We start from the raw sequence: 21,258 nt of genomic DNA, 5'->3' as shown, positions 1-21,258 counted from the left end.
GAAATGGATTTATAAATAAAATTGTGTTTTTATTGTGGAAAAAAGAAAAAAATTTTCCTTTATTCCCGTCGGGTTTGGGTGGAAAAATCCCAAATTAAATTAATTCCAAAGGATCAAAATTTATTTTAATTTTTTTTTTTTCTGGGATTTTTTTTAAAAGAAAAGTTGGGAAAATGTTGGGGGCTGGGAGGGGGAAAAATTAAAATTAAATTGGAATTTTTGGGGTTTTGGTTACTGAAATATTCAAAGATTTTAGGGAAAAAATTGAAGATTTTAGGAAAAAAATGAATATTTTAGGGAAAAATTTCAAGATTTTATAAAATAGTCCAAGATTTGAGGAAGAATTCCAGGATTTTAGGAAAAAAATGAGAATTTTAGGAAAAAATTCAAAATTTTAGGTAAAAATTCCTTTATTTTTATTGAAATATTCCAGTATTTTATTGGAAATTTTCAATATTTGGTGGAAAAATTAAAAAATTTATAGAAAAATTCAAATATTTTATGGAAACTTTCTAAATTTATGGAAATAATTCAATATTTTATGGAAATTTTCAAAATGTACAGAAATATTCCAATATTTTATGGAAAATTACAAAAAACATGGAAATAATCCAATATTTTATAAAAATTTAAATATTTTATGGAAATATTTCAATATTTTATGGAAATACTTCAATTTCATAAAAATGTTCTAATATTTTAGATAAAATTTTGTAATTTAATGGAAATATTCCAATTTTTTTGTAAAAAAACCAAAAATTTATGGAAATATTCCAAAAATTTATTGAAATTTTGAAAACTGAATGGAAATTGAATGGAAAATTACAAAATTCAATGGAAATATTCAAATATTTAATGGAAATTTTTCAATATTCTATGAAAAAATTACAAAATTTATGGAAATTTTTTCAAAATTTAATGGAAAATTCCAATATTTTAGGTAGAAATTCAAAATTTAATGGAAATATTCTGATATTTTATGTTAAATTTCAAAGATTTATGAAAATATTCAGAAATTTTTTGAAATTATAAAATCTAATGGAAATATCTAAATATTTTTTGTACTATTATAAAAATTTATGGAAATATTTCAAATATTTTATTGAAATTTTGAAAATTTACTGAAATATTCCAATATTTTACTGGAAAATTTTAGGGACAATTCCAGGATTTTGGTAAAAATTTAAGATTTAAAACCACAAAACTCACCCAAAATTCCCTGAAATTTTCATTTTTTGGATGAAAATTCCCAAATTTTTTTTATTTTTAAGAATTCCCAAAGAACGAACGCACGAGGATCGGTTTGGAGCACGGATTTTATTCCCAAAAATTTGCAATTCCAGAGTGGGGGGAAGGAAAAAAAAGGGATTGGGATAAAAAATTGGGAATTCCACGGGGACGAGGCCGGAGCAGCTCCCGGAGATCACTCGAAACCTCTGGAAAAAAAATGAGAAAAAATGGGAAAAAATGGGAAAAAATGGGTTAGAGGAGCAAGAAGAACACCTGGAACAGCTGGAATTGCTTCTGGATACCCCCAGGAACACCTGGAGAAACATCTGGAACACCTGGGTGACACCTGGATGTCCACCTAGAACACCTGGAATTGCTCCTGGAACACCTGGAATTGCTCCAGGGACACCTGGATGGGCCCCAGGAACACCTGGATGACACCAGGAACACCTGGAACACCTGGATGTTCACCTAGAACACCTGGAATTGCTCCTGAAACACCTGGATAGGCCCAGGAACACCTGGGTGACACCTAGATGACACCTAGAACAGCTGGAATTGCTCCAGGGAACACCTGGATGACACCTAGAACACCTGGGTGACACCTGGAACACCTGGAATTGCTTCTGGATACCCCCAGGAACACCTGGATGACACCTGGAACACCTGGATGTCCACCTAGAACAGCTGGAATCGCCCCTGGAACACCTGGGTGACACCTGGAACACCTGGAATTGCTTCTGGATACCCCCAGGAACACCTGGATGTCCACCAGAACACCTGGAATTGCTCCTGGAACACCTGGATGGGCCCCAGGAACACCTGGGTGACACCTAGATGACACCTAGAACATCTGGAATTGCTCCTGGAACACCTGGATGGGCCCCAGGAACACCTGGATGACACCTGGAACACCTGGAAGTCCTTCTGGATACCACCAGGAACACCTGGGTGTCCACCTAGAACATCTGGAATTGCTCCTGGAACACCTGGATGACAGCTGGAACGCCTGGATGTCACCTGGAACACCTGGGTGACACCTAGAACACCTGGGTGACACCTAGAACACTTAGAAGTGCTCCTGGAACACCTGGATGTGCCACTGGATGCCACCAGGAAACACCTGGATGTCACCTAGATGATGCCTAGAACACCTGGAATTGCTCCAGGGAACACCTGGGTGACACCTGGAACACCTGGAATCACCCCTGGAACACCTGGATGGGCCCCAGGAACACCTGGGTGACACCTGGAACACCTGGGTGACACCTGGAACACCTGGATTTGCTCCTGGATACCACCAGGAACACCTGGATGACACCTAGAACATCTGGAATCGCTTCTGGATACCACCAAGAACACCTGTATGTCCACCTAGAACACCTGGATGTCACCTGGAATTGCTTCTGGAACACCTGGATGACACCAGGAATGCCTGGATGACACCTGGAACACCTGGGTGACACCTGGAACACCTGGAATCGCCCCTGGAACACCTGGATGGGCCCCAGGAACACCTGGGTGACATCTAGAACACCTGGAACACCTGGGTGACACTTGGATACCCCCAGGAACACCTGGAACACCTGGATGTCCACCTAGAACACCTGGGTGTCACTTGGAACACCTGAGTGACACCTAGAACTCCTGGATGACATCTGGAACACCTGGATGGGCCCAGGAACACCTGGAATTGCTTCTGGATACCCCCAGGAACACCAGGAACATCTGGATATCCACCTGGAACACCTGGATGACACCTAGAACACTTGGAATTGCTCCTGGAACACCTGGATGGGCCCCAGGAACACCTGGGTGACACCTGGAACACCTGGATGTGCCACTGGATGCCACCAGGAACACCTGGATGTCACCTGGATGTACCCCTAGAACACCTGGAATTGCTCCTGGAACACCTGGGTGACACCTGGAACACCTGGGTGACACCTGGAACACCTGGGTGACACCTAGAACACCTGGGTGACAACTAGAACACCTGGAATTGCTTCTGGATACCCCCAGGAACACCTGGATGTCCACCTAGAACACCTGGATTTGCTCCTGGAACACCTGGATGACACCTAGAACACCTGGATTTGCTCCTGAAACACCTGGATGGGCCCCAGGAACACCTGGAAGTGCTCCTGGAACACCTGGATGACACCTGGATGACACCTGGATGACATCTAGAACACCTGGTGACACCTGGAACACCTGGAATTGCTTCTGGATACCCCCAGGAACACCTGGATTTGCTCCTGGAACACCTGGATGGGCCCCAGGAACACCTGGGTGACACCTGGAACACCTGGAAGTGCTTCTGGATACCACCAGGAACACCTGGATGACACCTAGAACACTTAGAAGTGCTCCTGGAACACCTGGATGTCACCTGGATGAGCCCCAGGAACACCTGGAATTGCTCCTGGAACACCTGGCTGACATCTAGAACACCTGGAACACCTGGGTGACACTTGGATACCCCCAGGAATACCTGGCATACCTGAATGTCCACCTAGAACACCTGACTGACACCTAGAACTCCTGGATGACATCTAGAACACCTGGATGACACCTGGAACACCTGGATGACATTTAGAACACCTGGATGACATCTAGAACACCTGGATATCCACCTAGAACACCTGGAATTGCTCCAGGCAACACCTGGATGACACCTGGAACACCTGGATGTACCCTAAGAACACCTGGAAGTGCTCCTGGAACATCTGAGTGACACCTGGAACACCAGGATGTCCACCTAGAACACCTGGAATCGCTCCTGGAACACCTGGATGGGCCCCAGGAACACCTGGGTGACACCTAGATGACACCTAGAACAGCTGGAATTGCTCCAGGGAACACTTGGATGTACCCTAAGAACACTTGGAAGTGCTCCTGGAACACCTGGATGACACCTGGATGTTCACCTAGAACACCTGGAATTGTTCCAGGGAACACCTGGATGACACCTGGAACACCTGGATGTACCCTAAGAACACCTGGATGGGCCCAGGAACACCTGGGTGACATCTAGAACATCTGAATGATACCTAGAACACCTGGAATTGCTTCTGGAACACCTGGGTGACACCTAGAACACCTGGGTGACACCTAGAACAGCTGGAATTGCTTCTGGATACCCCCAGGAACACCTGGATGTCACCAGAGTGTCCCCAGGAATACCTGGATGTCACCTGGAACACCTGGATTTGCCCTAAGAACACCTGGAAGTCCTCCTGGATACTGCCAGGAACACCTGGATGTCCACCTAGAACATCTGGAATTGCTCCTAGAACACCTGGATGACACCTGGAACACCTGGAATTGCTCCAGGAACACCTGGATGGACCCCAGGAACACCTGGATGTGCCCCTGGATACCCCCAGGAAACACCTGGATGTCACCTGGATGTGCACCTACAATACCTGGATGTCCCCGGGAACACCTGGAATTGTTCCTGGAACACCTGGATGGGTCCTAAGTGTCCCCAGGAACACTTGGATGTGCCCCTGGATGTCCCCAGAACACCTGGAAGTGCTCCTGGAACACCTGGATGTCCCCCTGGATGTCCCCAAGAACATCTGGATGTGGCCCAAGACTTCCCCAGGAACACCTGGATGTCCCTATGGATGTCCCCAGGACACCTGAATGTCACCTTGGAACACCTGGATGGGCCCAGGAACACCTGGATAACCCCTGGGTGTCCCTCTGGAATTCCCAATCCCGCTCTGTCCAGGTGGGAATTCCCAAATCCTGGAAATCCAGGTGGGAATTACCTGCTGAGGATGTCCCAGGACCCCCAGAATTCCCAAATCCCAGAATTTCTCAAATCTCAGGATTTTGTTTTCCATGGATTTACCTGCCCAGGTGGGTGATGTCTCAGAATTCCCAAAAATCCCAGAATTCCCAAATCCCAGGATTTTGTTTTCCATGGATTTACCTGACCAGGTGAGCAATGTCCCAGAATTCCCAAATCCCAAAATTCTCAAATCCCAGGATTTTGTTTTTCCCTGGATTTACCTGACCAGGTGAGCCATGTCCCAGAATTCCCAAATCCCAAAATTCTCAAATCCCAGGATTTTGTTTTTTCCCTGGATTTACCTGACCAGGTGAGCAATGTCCCAGAATTCCCAAATCCCAAAATTCCCAAATCCCAGGATTTTGTTTTCCATGGATTTACCTGACCAGGTGGGAGATGTCCCAGAATTCCCAAATCCCAGAATTCCCCAAATCCCAGGATTTTGTTTTCCATGGATTTACCTGACCAGGTGAGCAATGTCCCAGAATTCCCAAATCCCAAAATTCCCAAATCCCAGAATTTTGTTTTCCATGGATTTACCTGCCCAGGTGGGCGATGTCTCAGAATTCCCAAATCCCAAAATTTTGTTTCCCAGGTGGGATTTACCTGCCCAGGTGGGATTCCCAGGACCCCCAGAATTCCCAAATACCACAATTCCCAAATCCCAGAATTCCCAGAATTTTGTTTTTCCATGGATTTACCTGCCCAGGCGGGTGATGCCCCAGAATTCCCAAATCCCAGAATTCCCAAATCCCAGAATTCTCAAATCCCAGGATTTTGTTTTCCATGGATTTACCTGACCAGGTGAGCGATGCCCCAGAATTCCCAAATCCCAAAATTCCCAAATCCCAGAATTTTGTTTTTTCCCTGGATTTACCTGCCCAGGTGGGATTCCCAGGACCCCCAGAATTCCCAGAATTTTGTTTTTCCCTGGATTTACCTGACCAGGTGAGCAATGTCCCAGTTGGCCTCCAGGGTCTGGGGCCCCTCGAGCTCCACGCCCTTGTCGGTCACCACGGCCACCTCGAACTGCGGGAACACGGAATTCCTGAATCATGGAATCCCCAAATCCCAAAAATCCCAAATCCCTCAGTAATGAAATTCCCAAATCCCAAAATTCCTCAGCCCCAAAAATTCTCAAATCCCAAAATTCCTCATTCCCAAAATTCCTCATTCCCAAAATTCCTCAATCCCAAAATTCCTCAGTGCCAAAAATCCCAAATCCCAAAATTCCCAAAACCTGGAATTCCTCATTCCCAAAATTCCCAAATCCCAAAATTCCTCAGTGCCAAAAATCCCAAAATTCTCAAATTCTGGAATTCCTCAATCCCAGAATTCCCAAATCCCAAAATTCCTCAATCCCAAAATTCCTCAGGGCCAAAAATCCCAAATCCCAAAATTCCCAAATCCTGGAATTCCTCAATCCTAAAATTCCCAAATTCCTAAATCCCCAAATCCCTCAGTCATGAAATTCCAAAATCCTGGAATTCCTAAATCCCCAAAATTCCTCAATCACGAAATTCCCAAATCTCAGAACTCCCACATGGCGGAATTCCAAAATCCGAAATTCTTCAGTCGTGAAATTCCAAAATTCTGGAATTCCTGAATCACAGAATTCCCAAATCCCAAAATTCTTCAGTCCTAAAATTTCTCAATCCTGAAATTCCTCAGTGCCAAAAATCCCAAATCCAAAAATTCCCAAATCTTGAAATTCCAAAATTCCTCAATCCTAAAATTCCTAAATCCCAAAATTCCCAAATCCTGGAATTCCCAAATCCCAAAATTCCTCAATTCTGACCCAGAATTCCACGGGAAAAAAAAATCCTGGAATTTTTCAATCCCAGCTCCAGAATTCAGCAGGGTTTGGGCTGGGTTTAGGATGGATCCCATGGGTTAGGCCGGGTTTAACCTGGGTTTAGGCGGGGTTTAAGACACAAACCCTGTTAAAGGAGCGAGCATCCCTGTAGTAGAGCACCCTGAGGCTGCTCTGGGGCTGGGCTGGGCTTGGGATGGATCCCATGGATTTGAGATGAATTCCCAGGATTTAGGCTGGGTTTAACCTGGGTTTAGGTCGGGTTTAAGACACAAACCCTATTAAAAGACCGAGCATCCCTGTAGTAGAGCACCCTGAGGCTCCTCTGGGGCTGGGCTGGGTTTGAGATGGATCCCATGGGTTTGAGGTGGATCCCATGGATTTAGGCCGGGTTTAAGATGGATCCCATGGGTTTAGGCCTGGCTTAGGCCGGGTTTAAGACACAAACCCTGTTAAAGGAGCGAGCATCCCTGTAGTAGAGCACCCTGAGGCTGCTCTGGGGCTGGGCTGGGTTTGAGATGGATCCCATGGATTTGAGGTGAATTCCCAGGATTTAGGCCTGGCTTAGGCTGGGTTTAGGCCGGGTTTAGGATACAAACCCTGTTAAAGGAGTGAGCATCCCTGTAGTAGAGCACCCTGAGGCTCCTCTGGGGCTGGGCTGGGTTTGGGATGGATCCCATGGGTTTAGGCTGGGTTTAGGATGGATCCCATGGGTTAGGCCGGGTTTAACCTGGGTTTAGGCCGGGTTTAGGACACAAACCCTGTTAAAGGAGCGAGCATCCCTGTAGTAGAGCACCCTGAGGCTCCTCTCCAGCAGCTCTCGCGCCTCCTCCCGCGTCGGGAGCCGCTCCCGCTCCAGCTCCGCCCTCAGCAGCGGCTGCAGCAGCAATTAACACTCATTAATTAATTAATTAATTAATTAATTAACATCAAGCTCCAATTAGGCAACAGCATCAGGAAATCAAACCAAGAAATCTTGAAAATGTTCATGGAAAAAATAAAATTGATGAAAGAATGGAATGCAGAGTGGTGATTTAAAAACGACAATTAAAAATGAAATTAATCAATTAAAAATAATTAACAAAACAATTAATCAATTAAAATTTGGTTCTGAGCTGATCCCAGTTTTGAGATAATGAACACAAAAGGAAATTAACCTGTGAAACAAGATCAAAAAAATCAGAAAATTATGAACTAAGAAAAAATAAACTAAAAGAGAAATAATCAATTAAAAAATAATCAATTAACAATTATTAATGCTGAATTAATTAGACTCACCTGGGCCAGGTAAGCCCTGAACCCTGTGACCATCAATTATCAATTAACAATTATTAATTATGAATTAATGAACTCACCTGGGCCAGATAAGCCCTGAAATCTGTGTCCAGTAATGATTAATTAACAATTATTAATTAATGAACTCATCTGGGCCAGGTAAGCCCCAAACCCTGTGACCATCAATTATCAATTATCAATTATTAATTATTAATTAATCAATGTACTCACCTGGGCCAGATAAGCCCTGAAATCTGTGTCCAGTAATGATTAATTAACAATTATTAATTAATGAACTCAGCTAGGCCAGATAAGCCCTGAACCCTGTGACCATCAATTATCAATTAACAATTATTAATTAATTAATGAACTCACCTGGGCCAAATAAGCCCTGAATCCTGTGACCATCAATTATCAATTAACAATTATTAATTAATTAATGAACTCACCTGGGCCAGATAAACCCTGAACCCTGTGTCCAGCAACGATTAACAAACAATTAATCATTAATTCTTAATCATGAATTAATTAATGACCTCACCTGGGCCAGATAAACCCCAAACCCTGTGACCATCAATTATCAATTATCAATTATTAATTATTAATTAATGAATGAACTCACCTGGGCCAGCTAAGCCCCGAACCCTGTGTCCAACAATGATTAACAAACAATTAATTATTAATTATTAATTAATGAACTCACCTGGGCCAGGTAAACCCCAAACCCTGTGACCATAAATTATTAATTATTAATTAATGAATGACCTCACCTGGGCCAGGTAAGCTCCAAACCCTAGATCCAGTGATTATCAATTAACAATTAATCATTAAACATTAATTATTAATTATGAATTAATTAGACTCACCTGGGTCAGGTAAGCCCTGAATCCTGTGACCATCAATTATCAATTAACAATTATTAATCATTAATTAATTAATGACCTCACCTGGACCAAATAAGCCCTGAACCCTGTGGCCATCAATCATCAATTAACAATTATGAATTAATTAATTAATTAATTAAACTCACCTGGGCCAGCTAAGCCCCGAACCCCGTGTCCAACAATGATTACCAAACAATCATTAATTATTAATTATTAATTATTAATTAATTAAACTCACCTGTGCCAGGTAAGCCCCGAACCCCGTGGCCAACGATTAATAACAATTAATAATTAATTATTAATTATTAATTAATTAAACTCACCTGGGCCAGGTAAGCCCCAAACCCCATGGCCAACGATGATTAACAATCAATCATTAATTATTAATTAATTAATTAATGAACTCACCTGGGCCAGGTAAGCCCCGAATCCCGTGGCCAATGATGGAGCCTCGTAGGCCACGCCCAGCATGTCCACATAGCCCAGGAAACTGCGGGGACACAACTGGGGCTTACTGGGAGGGACTGGGAGGGACTGGGAGGGACTGGGATGGGACTGGGAGGGACTGGGAGGGACTGGGAGGGACTGGGATGGACTGGGATGGACTGGGAGGGACTGGGATAAACTGGGAGGGACTGGGATGGACTGGGATGGACTGGGATGGACTGGGAATGGACTGGGAATGGACTGGGAATGGACTGGGAGGGACTGGGAGGGACTGGGAGGGACTGGGAATGGACTGGGAATGGACTGGGAATGGACTGGGAGGGACTGGGAGGGACTGGGAGGGACTGGGATGGACTGGGATGGACTGGGATGGACTGGGATGGACTGGGAATGGACTGGGATGGGACTGGGATGGACTGGGAGGGACTGGGAGGGACTGGGAGGGACTGGGAGGGACTGGGATGGACTGGGATGGACTGGGAGGGACTGGAATGGACTGGGAATGGACTGGGATGGACTGGGAATGGACTGGGAGGGACTGGGAGGGACTGGGAGGGACTGGGAGGGACTGGGATGGACTGGGAGGGACTGGGATGGACTGGGAGGGACTGGGATGGACTGGGATGGACTGGGATGGACTGGGAGGGACTGGGAATGGACTGGGAGGGACTGGGATGGACTGGGAATGGACTGGGAATGGACTGGGATGGACTGGGATGGACTGGGAATGGACTGGGAGGGACTGGGAATGGACTGGGAGGGACTGGGATGGACTGGGAATGGACTGGGAATGGACTGGGATGGACTGGGATGGACTGGGAATGGACTGGGAGGGACTGGGAGGGACTGGGAGGGGCAGGGAGGGGCAGGAATTTCCCCAGGAAAAAACAGAAATTTTCCCAGAAAAAAAATGGAAATTTCACTAAAAACCCAGGAATTTCTCCACAATAAAACAGGAATTTCCCCATGAAAAAAACAGGATTTTTCCCAGAAAAAACCCAGAAATTTCTCCATGAAAAATCAAGAATTTCCCCAGAAAAAAAATGGAAATTTCACCAAAAAACCCAGGAATTTCTCAAGGAAAAAACAGGAACTTCCCCATGAAAAAATGTCAATTTCCCCAGAAAAAGATGGAAATTTCCCTAGAAAAAAACAGGAATTTCCCCATGAAAAAACAGGAATTTCCCCAGGAAAAATCAAGAATTTCTCCATGAAAAAAGAGGAATTCACCCAGGAAAAAAACAGGAATTTCCCCAGAAAAAAAATGGAATTTCCCCAGAAAAAAAATGGAAATTTCCCCACAAAAAACCAGAAATCTCACTAGAAAAAAAATAGGAATTTCCCCATTAAAAAATGGACATTTTCCCAGAAAAAAACAGAAATTTCACTAGAAAAAAACTGGAAATTTCCCCATAAAAAATGGAAATTTTCCCAAGAAATAAACAGAAATTTCCCCAGAAAAAAACCAGAAATTTCACTAGAAAAAAAATAGGAATTTCCCCATTAAAAAATGGAAATTTCCCCAGAAAAAAACTGGAAATTTTATCAATAAACTGGAAATTTCCCCATGAAAAATCAAGAATTTCCCCAGAAAAAACCAAGAATTTCTACAGGGAAAAAATGGAATTTTCCCCAGGAAAACATGGAAATTTCCCCAGAAAAAAACTGGAAATTTCACCAAAAAAACCAGAAATTTCACCAAAAAAACCCAGAAATTTCACCAGGAAAAATCAAGAATTTCTCCATGAAAAACCAGGAATTCACCCAGGAAAAAAACAGGAATTTCCCCAGGAAAAAAATGGAAATTTCCCCAGAAAAAAACAGAAATTTCACCACAAAAAACCAGAAATTTTCCCAAGAAAAAAACAGGATTTTCCCCATTAAAAACCCAGAAATTTTCCCAGGAAAAATCAAGAATTTCTCCATGAAAAAACAGGAATTCACCCAGGAGAAAAACAGGAATTTCCCCAGAAAAAAATCTGAAATTTCACCAAAAACCCAGGAATTTCCCGAGAAAAAATCAGGATTTTCCCCATTAAAAACCCAGAAATTTCCCCAGGAAAAATCAAGAATTTCTCCATGAAAAAACAGGAATTTCCCCAGGAAAAAAAATCAGGAATTTCCTCATGAAAAACCAGGAATTTCCCCAGGAAAAAAACAAGAATTTCTACAGGAAAAAAACTGAATTTTCCCCAGGAAAAATGGAAATTTCTCCATAAAATAAACAGGAATTTCCCCAGAAAAAAAAATGGAAATTTCATCAAAAAACCAGGAATTTCCTCATGAAACAATCAGGAATTTCTACATGAAAAAATGGAAATTTCCACAGAAAACCAGAATTTCCCCACAAAAGAGCAGCAATTATCCCACAAAAAACCAGAATTTTCCCCAGGAAAAAATGGAAATTTCCCCTCAAAAAACCAGGAATTTCCCCAGAAAAAAAATGGACATTTTCCCAGAAAAATAATAGAAATTTCCCCAGAAAAAAACTGGAAATTTCCCCATGAAAAATCAAGAATTTCTCCAGGAAAAAAAAGCAGAAATTTCCCCACAAAAAACCAGGAATTTCCCCAGGAAAAAAACAAGAATTTCTACAGGGAAAAAATAGAATTTTCCCCAGAAAAAAAATGGAAATTTCACCAAAAACCCAGGAATTTCCCAAGAAAAAATCAGGATTTTCCCCATGAAAAAAACCAGAAATTTCCCTGAAAAAAACCAGAAATTTCCCTGAAAAAAACCAGCAATTTCACCAAAAAAACTGAATTTTCCCTCAAAAAACAGGAATTTTCCCACAAAAAAAACAGGAATTCCCCAAGAAAAAAACAGGAATTTCCCCAGTAAAAAACGAAATTTTCCCCGGGAAAAAAATGGAAATTTCCCCAGGAAAAAAACTGAATTTTCCCCAGGAAAAAACGGAAATTTTCCCATTAAAAAAACCGGAAATTTCACCAAAAACCCAGGAATTTCCCAAGAAAAAAACAGGATTTTCCCCAGGATTTTCCCCATGAAAAGAACCAGAAATTTCCCTGAAAAAAACCAGAAATTTCCCTGAAAAAAACCAGCAATTTCACCAAAAAAACTGAATTTCCCCTCAAAAACCAGGAATTTTCCCCATTAAAAAATGGAAATTCTCCCAGAAAAAAACAGAAATTTCCCCAGAAAAAAACCGGAAATTTCACCACAAAAAACCAGGAATTTTCCCAAGAAAAAACCAGGATTTTCCCCAGGAAAAAACGAAATTTTCCCCAGGAAAAAATGGAAATTTCTCCATAAAATAAACAGGAATTTCCCCAGAAAAAAAATGGAAATTTCCCCAGAAAAAAATGGAAATTTCCCCAGAAAAAAACCAGAAATTTCACCACAAATACCAGGAATTTCCCAGGAAAAAAAGCAGAAATTTCCCTACAAAAACCCAGGAATTTCCCAGGAAAAAAAAAGGAAATTTCCCCATGAAAAACCAGGAATTTCACCAAAAAAACCCAGAAATTTCCCCAGGAAAAATCAAGAATTTCTCCATGAAAAAACAGGAATTTCCCCAGGAAAAATCCAGGAATTTCCCCAGAAAAAAAATGGAAATTTCACCAAAAACCCAGGAATTTCCCCATGAAAAACCAAGAATTTCCCCAGGAAAAAATGGAAATTTCCCCAGAAAAAAACTGGAAATTTTATCAATAAACTGGAAATTTCCCCATGAAAAATCAAGAATTTCCCCAGGAAAAAACCAGAAATTTCACCAGAAAAAACCAGGATTTTCCCCAGGAAAAAACGAAATTTTCCCCAGGAAAAAATGGAAATTTCTCCATAAAAAAACCAGAAATTTCACCAAAAAATAAAGATATTTCACCAAAAAAACCCAGAAATTTCACCAAAAAAAACAGAAATTTCACTAGAAAAAACCCAGAAATTTCACCACAAATACCAGGAATTTCCCCACAAAAAACCAGGAATTTCCCAAGAAAAAAACAGGATTTTCCCCAGGAAAAAACTGAATTTCTCCATGAAAAAACAGGAATTTCCCAGAGAAAAACAGGAATTTCGCAAAAAAACCCAGCAATTTCACCAAAAAAACTGAATTTTCCCACAAAAAAACCAGGAATTTCCCAAGAAAAAATCAGGAATTTCCCAAGAAAAAGACAGGATTTTGCCCAGGAAAAAATGGAAATTTCCCCAGGAAAAAACTGAATTTTCCCCAGAAAAAAAACGAAATTTTCCCCAGGAAAAAAATGGAAATTTCCCCAGAAAAAAATGGAAATTTCACTAAAAACCCAAGAATTTCCCAAGAAAAAATCAGGATTTTCCCCATGAAAAAAACCAGAAATTTCCCTGAAAAAAATCAGAAATTTCCCTGAAAAAAACCAGAAATTTCCCTGAAAAAAACCAGAAATTTCACCAAAAACCCAGGAATTTCCCAAGAAAAAATCAGGATTTTCCCAAGGAAAAAAAAAGGAATTTCACCAGGAAAAATCAAGAATTTCTCCATGAAAAATCAGGAATTTCCCCAGAAAAAAAAATGGAAATTTCACCAAAAAACCCAGGAATTTCTCAAGGAAAAAACAGGAATTTTCCACAGGAAAAAATGGAAATTTCCCCTCAAAAAAACAGGAATTTCCCCAGAAAAAAAATGGACATTTCCCCAGAAAAATAATAGAAATTTCCCCAGAAAAAAATGGAAATTTCCCCAGAAAAAAATGGAAATTTCATCACAAATACCAGGAATTTCCCAGGAAAAAAAGCTGAAATTTCCCCACAAAAACCCAGGAATTTCCCCACAAAAAACCAGGAATTTCCCAAGAAAAGATCAGGATTTTTCCCAGAAAAAAACAGAAATTTCACCAGAAAAAACCTGAAAATTTCACCAAAAAAACCCAGAATTTCTACAGGGAAAAAATGGAAATTTCCCCTCAAAAAACCAGGAATTTCCTCATGAAAAACCAGGAATTTCCCAAGAAAAAAACAGGAATTTCCCAAGGAAAAACTGAATTTTTCCCAGGAAAAAACTGAATTTTCCCCAGGAAAAAACCAAGAATTCCTTCAGGGAAAAAATAGAATTTTCCCCAGAAAAATAATGGAAATTTCACCAAAAAAACCCAGAAATTTCCCCAAAAAAACCAGAAATTTCACCAAAAAAACCGGAAATTTCACCAAAAAAACCGGAAATTTCACCAAAAAAACCCAAAAATTTCACCAAAAACCCCAGGAATTTCCCTAGGAAAAACCAGGAATTTCCCCTCAAAAACCCAGGAATTTCCTCATGAAAAACCAGGAATTTCTCAAGAAAAAACCAGGAATTTCCCCAGAAAAAAACATGAATTTCCCCAGAAAAAAAACAGGAATTTCCACAGAAAAAAACCCAGAAATATCCCCACAAAAAAACCAGGAATTTCACCAAAGAACCCAGGAATTTCCCCATGAAAAAAACAGGAATTACCCCAGTAAAAAACAGAATTTCCCCAGGAAAAAATGGAAATTTCCCCAGAAAAAAACTGGAAATTTCACCAAAAAAACCAGAATTTCTACAGGGAAAAAACTGAATTTTCCCCAGAAAAAAACTGGAAATTTCACCAAAAACCCAGGAATTTCCCAAGAAAAAAACAGGAATTTCCCCAGGAAAAAAACAGGAATTTCCCCAGAAAAAAAATGGAAATTTCACCAAAAAACCCAGAAATTTCACCAGAAAAAACCAGGAATTTCCCCAGGAAAAAACTGAATTTTCCCCAGAAAAAAATGGAAATTTCCCCAGAAAAAATGGAAATTTCCCCAGAAAAAAACCAGAAATTTCACCAAAAAAACCAGAATTTCTTCAGGGAAAAAACTGAATTTTCCCCAGGAAAAAATGGAAATTTCACCAAAAAAACCCAGAAATTTCCCCACAAAAAACCAGAAATTTCACTAGAAAAAAAATAAGAATTTCCCCATTAAAAAATGGAAATTTCCCCAGAAAAATAACGGAAATTTCCCCAGAAAAAAACTGAAATTTCACCACAAATACCAGGAATTTCCCAGGAAAAAAAGCAGAAATTTTCCCACAAAAACCGAGAAATCTCCCCAGGAAAAAAACGGAAATTTCACCAAAAAATGGATATTTCACCAAAAACCCCAGGAATTTCCCCACAAAAAAACCAGGAATTTCCCCAGTAAAAAACAGAATTTTCCCCAGGAAAAAACGAAATTTCCCCAGAAAAATCAAGAATTTCTCCATAAAAAAACAGGAATTTCTCCATAAAAAACCAGGAATTTCCCCAGGAAAAAACCAGAAATTTCACCAAAAACCCAGGAATTTCACCAAAAAAAACGGAAATTTCACTAGAAAAAAAATAGGAATTTCCCCACAAAAAACCAGGAATTTCCCAAGAAAAAAACAGGATTTTCCCCAGAAAAAAATGGAATTTTCCCCAGGAAAAAATGGAAATTTCCCCTCAAAAAACCAGGAATTTTCCCCATTAAAAAATGGAAATTTTCCCAGAAAAATAATGGAAATTTCCCCAGAAAGAAATGGAAATTTCACCAAAAAAAACCGGAAATTTCACCAAAAAAAACGGAAATTTCACCAAAAACCCCAGAAATTTCACCAAAAAAAACGGAAATTTCACTAGAAAAAAAATAGGAATTTCCCCACAAAAAACCAGGAATTCCCCAAGAAAAAAACAGGATTTTCCCCAGGAAAAAACGAAATTTTCCCCAGGAAAAAAATGGAAATTTCCCCAGAAAAAAACAGGAAATTCCACCAAAAACCCAGAAATTTCACCAGGAAAAATCAAGAATTTCCTCATGAAAAAACCAGAAATTTCACAAAAAAAACCAGAATTTCTACAGGGAAAAAATGGAATTTTCCCCAGAAAAAAACTGGAAATTTCACCAAACAAAACAGAATTTCTACAGGGAAAAAATGGAAATTTCCCCAGGAAAAAATAGAAATTTCACCAAAAAAAAACGAAAATTTCACCAAAAAAACCAGAAATTTCACCAAAAAAACCCAGAAATTTCACAAAAAAAAAATGGAAATTTCACCAAAAACCCAGGAATTTCCCCACAAAAAAACAGGAATCTCCCAAGAAAAAAACCAGGAATTTCCCCAGGAAAAAACAAGAATTTCTACAGGGAAAAAATGGAAATTTCCCCAGAAAAAACTGAAAATTTCACCAAAAAAACAGAAATTTCCCCAGAAAAAAACTGAAAATTTCACCAAAAAAATCCAGAAATTTCACCAAAAAAACCCAAAAATCTCCCCAAAAACCCAAAGAATTCCCCAGGAAAGAACAGAAACTCTCAGAATTTTGTGTCCCCACCTCTCCCCGCGGTGGACGCCGCCGATGAGCAGGGTGTTCCAGAGCGGGTTGATCTTGCAGCGCCGGCTGTAGAGGACGCGCGTCAGCCACGAGTGCAGCGCCCGCGGGCCGGAGCTGTGCCCGTCCCCCAGCAGCTCCTCGTCGATCCTGGGGGCGGAGAAACGCACGGGGGATTGTGGGATTGGGCGCTGGGGATTGTGGGATTGGGCGCTGGGAATTGTGGGATTGGATGAAAGGAGTTGTGGGAATGGATGAAAGGAAACATGGGATTGAGCAGGAGGAATTGTGGGATTGGACAAAAGGAATTGTGGGAATGGATAGGAGAAATTATGGGATTGGACAGGAGGAATTGTGGGATTGGACAAAAGGAATTGTGGGATTGAAATGGTGCAAAAATCGCGGTGGAATTTGGGGATTTGGCGTTCAAAAAATGACGTGGAATTCGGTGTTTGTGGTTGAAAAATGTTCAAGGAATTCTGGGATTTGGGTTCAAGGAATTCTGGGATCTGTGCTCAAGGAATTCCAGGAGTTGGGCTCAAGGAATTCTGGGATTTGGGCCCAAGGAATTCTGGGATTGGAGCTCAATGAATTCCAAGGAATTCTGGGATTAGGGCTCAAGGAATTCCAGGATTGGAGCAGAGGAATTCTTGGGATTGGCACAAAAAAACCGCGGCGGAATTCGGGGATTTGGTGTTCACAAAATGACGCGGAATTTGGGGATGGAACACCCAGAAATTTGGGAATTTGTGCTCCAAGAACACCAAGGAATTCCAGGATTTGTGTTGAAGGAATTCCAGGATTGGAAATCAGGAATTCTGAGCTTGGAACGGTGCAAAAATTGCGATGGAATTTGGGGATTTGGCGTTCAAAAAATGACGCGGAATTTGCGGCTTCGTGGTTGAAAAACATTCAAGGAATTCTGGAATTTTTTTTCAAGGAATTCTGGGATCTGTGCTCAAGGAATTCCAGGAGTTGGGCTCAAGGAATTCTGGGATTTGTATTCAAGGAATTCTGGGATTTGTGCTCAAGAAATTCTAGAATTGGGGTTTAAGGATTGGCACATAAAAAATGCCACGGAATTTGGGGATGGAACGCGGAAAAATTCAGGGATTGGAGCTCAAGGAATTCTGGGATTGGAGCTCAATGAATTCCAAGGAATTCTGGGATTGGAGCTCAAGGAATTTCAAGGAATTCCAAGGATTGGTGCTCAAGGAACTCCAGAATTGGGGCTCAAGGACTGGCATAAAAAAAACGCGGTGGAATTTGGGCATTTGTGGTCAAAAAACGCCGCGGAATTTGGGGATGGAACGCGGAAAAATTCAGGGATTGGAGCTCAAGGAATTCCAGGATTGGAGCAGAGGAATTCTTGGGATCGGCACAAAAAAACTGCGGCGGAATTCGGGGATTTGTTCAAAAATTGACGCGGAATTTGGGGGTTCGTGGTCGAAAAATGTTCAAGGAATTGTGGGATTGGAGCTCAAGGAATTCCAGGATTTGGGCTCAAGGAATTCTGGGATTGGTGCTCAAGGAATTCCTGAGGGATTTGAGGAGGCGGAATTCCAGAATTCCTGAAGGATTTTCGGATGGGAATTCTAGAATTCCAGGGGAATTTTGGGATGGAAATTCAAGAATTCCTGGGGGATTTGGGGATGGGAATTCCAGAATTCTCGAGGGGTTTAGGGATAGGAATTCCTGAGGGATTTGGGGATGGAAAATTCCAGAATTCCAGGGGAATTTTGGGATGGAGAATTCCAGAATTCCTGTGAGATTTTAGGATAGGAAATCCAGGAGAATTTTGGGATGGGAGTTCCAGAAATTCCTGAGGGATTTGGGGATGGAGAATTCTAGAATTCCTGAGGGATTTGGGGATGGAGAATTCTAGAATTCCTGAGGGATTTGGGGATGGGAATTCCAGGGGAATTTTGGGATGGAGAATTCCAGAATTCCTGGCAGATTTTGGGATGGAAATTCCAGAATTCCTGTGGAATTTTAGGATAGGAAATCCAGGAAAATTTTGGGATGGGAATTCCAGAATTCCTGAGGGATTTGGGGATGGAAAATTCTAGAATTCCTGGGCAATTGTGGTATGGAGAATTCTAGAATTCCTGGGGAATTTTGGGATGGAGAATTCCAGGGGAATTTTGGGATGGGAATTCCAGAAATTCCTGAGGGATTTTAGGATGGAGAATTCTAGAATTCCTGGGAAATATTGAGATGGAGAATTTTAGAATTCCTGGGGGATTTTGGGATGGAGAATTCCAGAAATTCCTGAGGGATTTGGGGACGGGAATTCTGGAATTCCTGTGAGATTTCAGGATAAGAAATCCAGGAGAATTTTGGGATGGGAATTCCAGAATTCCTGGCAGATTTTGGAATGGAGAATTCTAGAATTCCTGGGGGATTTGAGGATGGAAATTCCAGAATTCCTGAGGGATTTTAGGATAGGAAATCCATGGGAATTTTGGGATGGGAATTCCAGAACACCTATGGAATTTTAGGATGGAGAATTCTAGAATTCCTGAGGGATTTGGGGATGGGAATTCCAGGGGAATTTTGGGATGGAGAATTCTAGAATTCCTGGGGAATTTTAGGATGGAGAATTCCAGAATTCCTGGCAGATTTTGGGATGGAGAATTCCAGAATTCCAGGGGGATTTTAGGATGGAAAATTCCAGAATTCCTGGCAGATTTTAGGATGGAAAATTCCAGAACTCCTGGACGATTTTAGGATGGAAAATGCTAGAATTCCAGGGAAATTTTGGGATGTAGAATTCTTACACCATCTGCTCGAGGAGCTGCCGCAGGTGCTGGAAATCCGCCAGGTCCCCGGAGGCGCCGAGCACGGTGGAGTCGTTGACCTTGAGCAGGCGCGAGACGCCGCGGAAACGCGCCAGGGAGCCGTAGGAGCCCACGGTGTCCGCCGCCAACATCACCCCCCCCGCGAAACGCAGCCCCAGCACCGACGTTCCGGTCACCATCGGGGTCCTGCCGGCAGAATCCCAGTTACACCAGTCTGGGATCCCAGTTACACCAGTTTGGATCCCTGTTTGGATCCCAGTTTAATTGGTTTAGGATCCCAGTTTAATCAGTTTGGGTCCCAGTTTAATCGGTTTGGGATCCCAGTCTGACTCCCTGTTTGCAACCCAGTTACACCAGTTTGGGTTCCTGTTTGGGTCCCAGTTTAACCAGTTTGGATCACAGTTCCACCAGTTTGGCTCCCTGTTTGGATCCAGATTTAACCAGTCTGGATCCCAGTTCAGGTCCCAGTTTAACCAGTCTGGGTCCCAGTTTGGGATCCCAGTTACATCAGTCTGGGTCCCAGTTACACCAGTTTGGGTCCCATTTTGGCTCCCAGTTTGGGCCTAGTTCTGCTCCCAGTTGCACCAGTTTGGCTCCCAGTTTGGGTCCCGATTCTGCTCCCAGTTACACCAGTTTGGGATCCCAGTTTGGATCCCAGTTACACCAGTCTGGGTCACAGTTACACCAGTTTGGGTCCCAGTTTGGGCCTAGTTCTGCTCCCAGTTACACCAGCTTGGCTCCCAGTTTGGGCCTAGTTCTGCTCCCAGTCACACCAGTTTGGCTCCCAGTTTGGGTCCTGGTTAGGCTCCCAGTTACACCAGTTTGGCTCCCAGTTTGGGTCCTGGTTCTGCTCCCAGTTACACCAGTTTGGGTCCCAGTTTGGCTCCCAGTTGGGTCCTGGTTCTGCTCCCAGTTACACCAGTTTGGATCCCAGTTTGGGCCTAGTTCTGCTCCCAGTTGCACCAGTTTGGCTCCCAGTTTGGCTCCCAATTCTGCTCCCAGTTGCACCAGTTTGCCTCCCAGTTGTGCTCCCAGTTACACCAGTTTGGGATCCCAGTTTGGGACCCAGTTTAACCAGTTTGGGTCCCTGTTTGGGTCCCAGTTTGGGCCTAGTTCTGCTCCCAGTTACACCAGTTTGGGTCCCAGTTTGGCTCCCAGTTTGGGTCCCAGTTGTGCTCCCAGTTGCACCAGTTTGGGATCCCAGTTTGGGACCCAGTTTAACCAGTTTGGATCCCAGTTACACCAGTCTGGATTCCAGCTACTCCAGTTTGGATCCCACTTACACCAGTCTGGATCCCAGTTCAGATCCCAGTTACACCAGTTTGGGTCCCAGTTTAACCAGTTTGGGTCCCAGTTTAATCAGTTTGGGATCCCAGTCTGCCTCCCTGTTTGCGACCCAGTTACACCAGTTTGGGTCCCAGTTTGGATCCCAATTTAACCAGTTTGGGTCCCAGTTTGGGATCCCAGTTTAACCAGTTTGGGTCCCAGTTTGGGTCCCAGGGAGCCGTAGGAGCCCACGGTGTCCGCCGCCAACATCACCCCCCCCGCGAAACGCAGCCCCAGCACCGAGGTTCCGGTCACCATCGGGGTCCTGCCAGCAGAATCCCAGTTACACCAGTCTGGGATCCCAGTTACACCAGTTTGGGTTCCTGTTTGGGTCCCAGTTAGACCAATTTGGATCCCTGTTCAGGTCCCAGTTACACCAGTCTGAATCCCAGCTACT

General features: G+C 42.5%; 1 protein-coding gene across 2 annotated transcripts; it reads right to left on the bottom strand.

Annotated features, from left to right (window-relative positions):
- Window positions 1-1,300: 1,300 nt before the first annotated feature.
- LOC117008884 (proteasome subunit beta type-4-like) lies at window positions 1,301-21,138 on the bottom strand. Of its 2 annotated transcripts, XM_033082989.2 has the most exons (7): window positions 21,046-21,138; window positions 19,515-19,640; window positions 16,738-16,884; window positions 9,413-9,494; window positions 7,606-7,722; window positions 5,973-6,061; window positions 1,301-1,436 (listed from the first exon to the last, which is right to left on the bottom strand). In XM_033082989.2, exons 1-7 carry the CDS (start codon window positions 21,117-21,119, stop codon window positions 1,424-1,426), a joined length of 648 nt encoding a protein of 215 aa, XP_032938880.1. In that variant the 5' UTR covers window positions 21,120-21,138; the 3' UTR covers window positions 1,301-1,423. The 2 variants fall into 2 exon arrangements, with proteins under 2 accessions (XP_032938880.1, XP_042636001.1); XM_042780067.1 differs by lacking the exon at window positions 21,046-21,138 and having other exon boundaries at window positions 19,515-19,739.
- Between the last annotated feature and the right edge of the window lie 120 nt (window positions 21,139-21,258).

This window comes from Catharus ustulatus, chromosome 30, assembly GCF_009819885.2.
Source record: "Catharus ustulatus isolate bCatUst1 chromosome 30, bCatUst1.pri.v2, whole genome shotgun sequence".
NCBI lineage: Eukaryota > Metazoa > Chordata > Aves > Passeriformes > Turdidae > Catharus > Catharus ustulatus.
This window is presented reverse-complemented; position numbering and strand designations above follow the sequence as displayed.

Excerpts from the sequence above, each read along its gene's own strand:
- LOC117008884 (XM_033082989.2), bottom strand. The coding sequence starts at position 21,119 with ATGGTGACCGGAACCTCGGTGCTGGGGCTGCGTTTCGCGGGGGGGGTG. Across the intron at positions 16,885-19,514 it reads CAGCTCCTCGAGCAGATGGT|GATCGACGAGGAGCTGCTGG; the intron begins GTAAGAATTCTA and ends CTCCGCCCCCAG. Across the intron at positions 7,723-9,412 it reads TCGGGGCTTACCTGGCCCAG|CCGCTGCTGAGGGCGGAGCT; the intron begins GTGAGTTCATTA and ends TTGCTGCTGCAG.